This window comes from Cibotium barometz, chromosome 10, assembly GCF_041138505.1.
Source record: "Cibotium barometz isolate CiBa-2024 chromosome 10, ASM4113850v1, whole genome shotgun sequence".
NCBI lineage: Eukaryota > Viridiplantae > Streptophyta > Polypodiopsida > Cyatheales > Cibotiaceae > Cibotium > Cibotium barometz.
Window position 1 is genome coordinate 16224315 of NC_141055.1, and position 5506 is coordinate 16229820.

The 5506-nt window shown below is 43.1% G+C and overlaps 1 protein-coding gene across 2 annotated transcripts; it reads left to right on the plus strand.

The window, feature by feature from the left end:
• The first annotated feature begins 287 nt into the window (after positions 1-287).
• Positions 288-4824, plus strand: LOC147634596 (putative receptor-like serine/threonine-protein kinase At5g57670). Of its 2 annotated transcripts, none has more exons than XM_086803706.1 (12): positions 288-454; positions 993-1270; positions 1494-1603; positions 1690-1808; positions 1894-2036; positions 2121-2720; positions 2933-3187; positions 3301-3458; positions 3548-3627; positions 3844-3979; positions 4092-4241; positions 4437-4824. In XM_086803706.1, exons 2-12 carry the CDS (start codon positions 1006-1008, stop codon positions 4584-4586), a joined length of 2166 nt encoding a protein of 721 aa, XP_086659832.1. In that variant the 5' UTR covers positions 288-454; positions 993-1005; the 3' UTR covers positions 4587-4824. The 2 variants fall into 2 exon arrangements, with proteins under 2 accessions (XP_086659832.1, XP_086659833.1); XM_086803707.1 differs by lacking the exon at positions 288-454 and adding an exon at positions 782-905.
• Positions 4825-5506: the final 682 nt, after the last annotated feature.

The following is a 5506-nucleotide window of genomic DNA, read 5'->3' on the forward strand; positions in this document are numbered from 1 at the left end:
GTGTCCGTTGGGATATATTTTAGAGGGGGTGGCCAAAATCCCGGCCAAAGTTGGTGGGAGTTGTGGAAGGGGAGTTAGTTTAGCGATAGTTATACTAAAAAGTCAATGGTTAGTCTATTGGGTAGAAATTATAATATTTTATTTCATATTCTAATTTCTCTCCCTCTCCCTCTCTCTCTCTCTCTCTCTCTCTCTCTCTCTCTATATATATATTATAGGCCTAAATCTAAACGTCCCCATGTTCTACGTTGTCCTTAACTTCCGATTATTTTGAAATTTGGACGTGCAAGCAAGGCACAGGATCGATAGATAGCCAGGGCAAAGGATCCCTGAGCTTGCCTTCTCTTCAAGTAGCATATAGTCTCTGTTCAATCTAGGGACCCCTTATCTGGCGTGTCTGTCGTTCCTTGCCCTCCCTACTCACATGGGACCTTAGCTTCTGCTGTTATATAAGGTACGAGAGAGAGAGAGAGAGACACAGAGAGAGAGAGAGAGAGAGAGAGAGAGAGAGAGAGAGAGAGATTGTCATCAATGAATGGAGCAATGGTGATTGACACAGAGAGCCACCCATAGCTAGCTAGCCCCACACACACACACACTTTCTCTCTCTCTCTCTCTCTCTCTCTCTCTCTCTCTCTCTCTCTCAAAACACCTCTGAGAGCCTGTGTGTATGCACAATGGTGCGCTCTGGGCTTGGCTACTAGGCGAATGTTGATTGCTTGTGATCGCCCAACAGAAGCTTTTATGTCATCATCTTTTTCTTTTCCTCCATGGAGGCTGTGAAAGGGTTTTCTAACTCTGCATTCTCTTCTTTGATTGCTTGCGGGTGAGGTAGAGAGTTTCCCCAACCTGACAGTGGTGATAATTTGTCTGCAACTTTCCACAACTGGAAGGTTTTGAAAAATGTGGGTATTCTTTGAGGGAGGCACGAGAGAGAGAGAGTTCCCCCACCTATTTGGTCATATGGTGCTAACCTTTTATGTGATGTGCAGCGATAAATAGCATATGTGGTGGCAGGACTACACATTGGAGGATACCAAGATGCTCTGTAACTCCAAGATGCAGCTTTCTCCACACAAGGTGGTGCAGCATTGGGAGAATCAAAACCAATTCTTGCAAGCTCGCCATGGCCATAAGAAGGACTCCATGCCCGAGACCATACTGGTTGGATTGCGCCAAGACGAGGACAGTTTCGACCTTCTCTCCTGGGCAATCAGTGTTGCTGCAAGACCCGGGGATGCTGTCATTGCCTTCCACTTGAGCCATAATGGTCCGTTGGCTCATCTTTTGCTCAATTATCCTTAATTAAGCTCATTTCTCCTCTCTCGTCGTGTACCTAGGGGTTAAATGTTCCTCCATTATCCTCAGTTTACTCCTAACTATGCCTCCTCCCTCATGCTTACCATCTAAGCGCTTAATGAGGCTCTCATGCTCCATTTAAGCCTCTCTCACACTCAAGAGCTCATACATGTATTGCCTGCTATACCACCCAGGTGCCAAGGTTGAGAATTTGATCGGTAAACTTCAAACAGAGACCTCTCAGGAACACGAAGCTGCAAACACACAACTTGAGGCATTGAAAGACCTTTGTGAAGTCAAGCAGGTTAGAGTTACTTTGCTGGCTAGAGGATTTTCCCTTTCAAGATATATCATCAGCATTGACAAGTGAGTGCCTTGGCTTCATGGCAGGTAAAGTTGGATGTTAGATTTGCTTTAAGTGGCAATGAGGAGCTTGAGCTCATTGAAGAGGCTTCATCTGTGCTTGCTACCATGCTTGTATTAAGCCCACCAAATCGTCATGTGCTGCGGTAAGGCTAGAGGAGAGAAGTCCTTCTCATGGTTGCAATTCGCAATGCATATTTTTCACAAATTGACACGGTCATGTTAACTCAGGAACTTGCAGAAGACCGGAAGCTCTCTGGCCCGGAGAGCACCGGCAGGTTGCTCTGTCGTGATCGTGAAAGGTTATAAAGTGCTTTTCTACAAGGAGAATGCTTTAAAGGATGCAAAGGACAGCATCTCTAGACTCTCTGAAGGTGTAGATATAAGAGTGGTTGTCATAAGTAGAATTAACCTTTTCATGTAAATTTTATGGGCTAATATTCATACATGATATACAGAATCACATCTTGGAACCCCTAATTGGAGAAGCAAGGGCACAAACCAATCCTTTGGCTCATTACAAAGGCAGTTGTCATGCAGGTCAAACCCATTGTGGGGGCGAGAAGAGGAAGACAATTATGCTCTAGACACTAAGATTGTAACAGGCAGCAAAATATGGCCAGTTTACACAGGGGAAGGTTCTCCAAGAGGAGTTCTTGATAGCCTCGGGTTATCGTCAGAGTCAGATGTAAGCTCGCCTTCAAGCAGCTACAGTAGCTTATCTCATTCTCTCTCAAGGAAAGGCCTTTTGTCTTGTGTCTCCTCACAAGATGATGGTGGAGTTATTTCTAGAGATAGATCACAAACTTGTTTAAATCTTAGGAGGAATGGCTCGGTACGAAGGTCATCGACCTTCCCTCCAACTAGCCACCTGAAGAAGTTTTCAGGTCCTTTGGATTGCACATCAATGAGGAGCTCTGTCAAATCATATGTTAATACTCTGTGGAGTACAGAGAACGTGAGCCATGACACGAGTACACCAACATCAGATGTGCAACAGAATTGGAGATGCTTCTCTTATGAAGAGCTTGCTTTCGCAACCAATGACTTCAAGCCAGGTCAGCCGTTATCCTTACGATATTCTAGGTTTGACTCTCAGGGTCATTACACACCTATCCAATCCATCAGGCGGGTGGGGTTTGGACTAGGGAGATCCCCACCCGAGGGAATGTGTCTGTAAGAAGAATGTCTGTAAAGGCCCTGTTTATTTTTTAAGTTTATGAGCTGTTTGGAGTCAATTCTTATAAGGTTTGATGTATGGATGTTGCAGACAATATGGTGGGGAAGGGTGGTCAAGCTGAGGTATACAAGGGGACATTACGGGATGGCCGGCTTGTTGCGATCAAGCGGCTGACGAAAGGTGGCCCAGAAGAAATAAAGGAAAAAGACTTCCTCACTGAGCTCGGGATTATTGGTCATGTGTCTCATCCTAATACCATTCCTCTGGTTGGGTTCTGTGTGGAGGAGGGTTTACATCTCATATTTGACTTCTCTTCACATGGGAGTCTCGCAACGTTGTTACATGGTATGTGACTACACCATTACCCATGTGTTCTGTTCTGTCTTAACCCCTTGGACCTGCCTTGGAAACTCTCCTTTATGTGCATTGCAATGACCTGAATTTGTCGATGTTTTCAGGTGTAAACACTCCTGTGTTAGACTGGTCTGTAAGATTCAGAGTAGCCGTCGGCACTGCTCGTGGCCTACACTACCTTCACACCGTCTGTCCACGACGCATTATTCACAGAGATATCAAAGCATCCAACATCTTGTTGGGTCCTGATTTTGAGCCACAGGTGGACTGTATATAAAGTTTAGGTTGCAAAGATTGCGTGTAGATTGTAAGGTGTGCAGCTATCTTACATGTCAGCCTTTGTTTATGCAGATTTCAGATTTTGGGCTGGCCAAATGGCTTCCTGAGCAATGGACTCAATCAAATGTTTTTCCTGTTGAGGGAACTTTTGGGTGAGTTCATTTTCTCCTGCAACTTGCAACGGACGCACTACACAGTACGTGCACAAACTTGCTCCCACAGACTTAAGTGTGGTCACACACATCCCCTCATTAGCCCATGTATAGAAACATTACAATGGGAACTGGCAGGCTGTTATATTAATTCCAGAACTTGTAAGCTTTGCTCCCCTTGCTTAACTAATTTTGATGGTCTGTCTGCCTTGACAGTTACCTTGCCCCAGAATATTTCATGCATGGTATCATAAATGAGAAAACCGACGTCTTTGCATTTGGTGTTCTTCTACTTGAACTCATTACAGGGCGGCAGTCTATTGACAACTCTCAACAGAGCCTTGTTATCTGGGTGAACCTACAAAACCTTAACTTACAATGACATTTTTCTGCTATTCTTGTGGGTTCTATGGATGGATTGTTTGCACAAGCAGAATGTGAATGTGTTGTGTGATTTTGAACAGGCAAAACCTTTACTAGAATCTTCGAGAATAGAGGACCTTGCAGACCCAAGGTTGGTTGGAGCATATGATCCTCAGGAGATGCAAACCATGGTCATGGCAGCTGGTCTATGTGTACAATCCTCTGCTATTTGCAGGCCTTACATGGGCCAGGTGAGCTTTTATTTGATGAACAATCAATTGCTTATGTTGGTATTTGATGTGTGTGTGTGTTGTGAGGGATGCCCGGGTGTGGAAAAACCCTAATCCCTGAGATTTTTGTCTGTGAAAGGCAGTTCATAAACGTGTAAACAGCAGTGTTCAAGAGCTTTGTATTCTCTCTCTGATATTTTCCCATTGGTACTACAGGTACTGGAGCTGCTCACAGATGAACACTTTGAGTCCCAGAGAATACCCTTCTCTCAACCAGATTACTATCAAGATTCAAGTGAAGAATACAGCTCAAGTAACTATCTTAGAGATCTAAGCCGCCATCGCGAGGTCGCCCTCCAATTTTAGGGACCCTTGTGGACCACTCTGTATCATAGATCATCCCCTTAACAGCCCTCCTCTGAGTTGTTTCTTGGGGTGTGGGAGGGTCAACAAAGATAGATAAGCTTACACACTTTAGGAGACATGCAGGCCAATATATATTGGTGTAAGAGAGGTGTTCTGTATAAGTCTTCTTGGGCATTTTTTACGAAAGTCAGGGATATGATTACTATTTTAATTATTACTATTATTATTTATTAACATACTCTTCAGCTCAGCAAGAGTAGTGTATGATGGCTTGAGAGGCTACCAAAAATTTCCCTCCTGTTTTTGGAAAATTTGGATTTTTGTATTTAGCATAATTTCTCTTGAATCATTTGAGCTCCTTCAGCAAACAATTGTTTCAATCTTGCAATTGGTTAGGTGATAATCTTTCCAACTATGGAATTAATTCTAACCCCCTCGTACATGCTTTAAAAGGGTGAAAATCTGGTAAGATATCCCTTGCACATTCTAATGTAGAGGGGAGACTCCCTTGTCTATCTCGTAGCCCATTCTCCGGAAAAGTGTTAGAACAAGTTTGGTCAATTTTTTAAACTGTTTTTTTATGCCTCACATGCTTTGCATATAGAGCTTTCGAGCAATCAACATGAATCTCTTTCTCTAAAATTTCTCTCTTTCTCTCTCAAATGTATGTCATTCCTTTAACAGATTTTTTGCTTTGCTTTGTTTTGTTTGGTTTTTTTTGCAAAAGGATGATTATATTAAATTATACAATAGAAGAAGGAAAGTACGATAGCTAAATAATGCTTTTGACTCAAAAAACGTTACTTTTGCATGAAAGCACCTGTGCACAACTAGCCAACTTGTATTCTAGATATTCCTTCAGGGCAAGGAGATTCTAAATATATTTTGTTAGTTTGGAATCTTGCCTCATCAGCTCAAGT

Excerpts from the sequence above, each read along its gene's own strand:
- LOC147634596 (XM_086803706.1), top strand. The coding sequence starts at position 1,006 with ATGTGGTGGCAGGACTACACATTGGAGGATACCAAGATGCTCTGTAAC. Across the intron at positions 2,721-2,932 it reads AACCAATGACTTCAAGCCAG|ACAATATGGTGGGGAAGGGT; the intron begins GTCAGCCGTTAT and ends TGGATGTTGCAG. Across the intron at positions 4,242-4,436 it reads GCAGGCCTTACATGGGCCAG|GTACTGGAGCTGCTCACAGA; the intron begins GTGAGCTTTTAT and ends TTGGTACTACAG.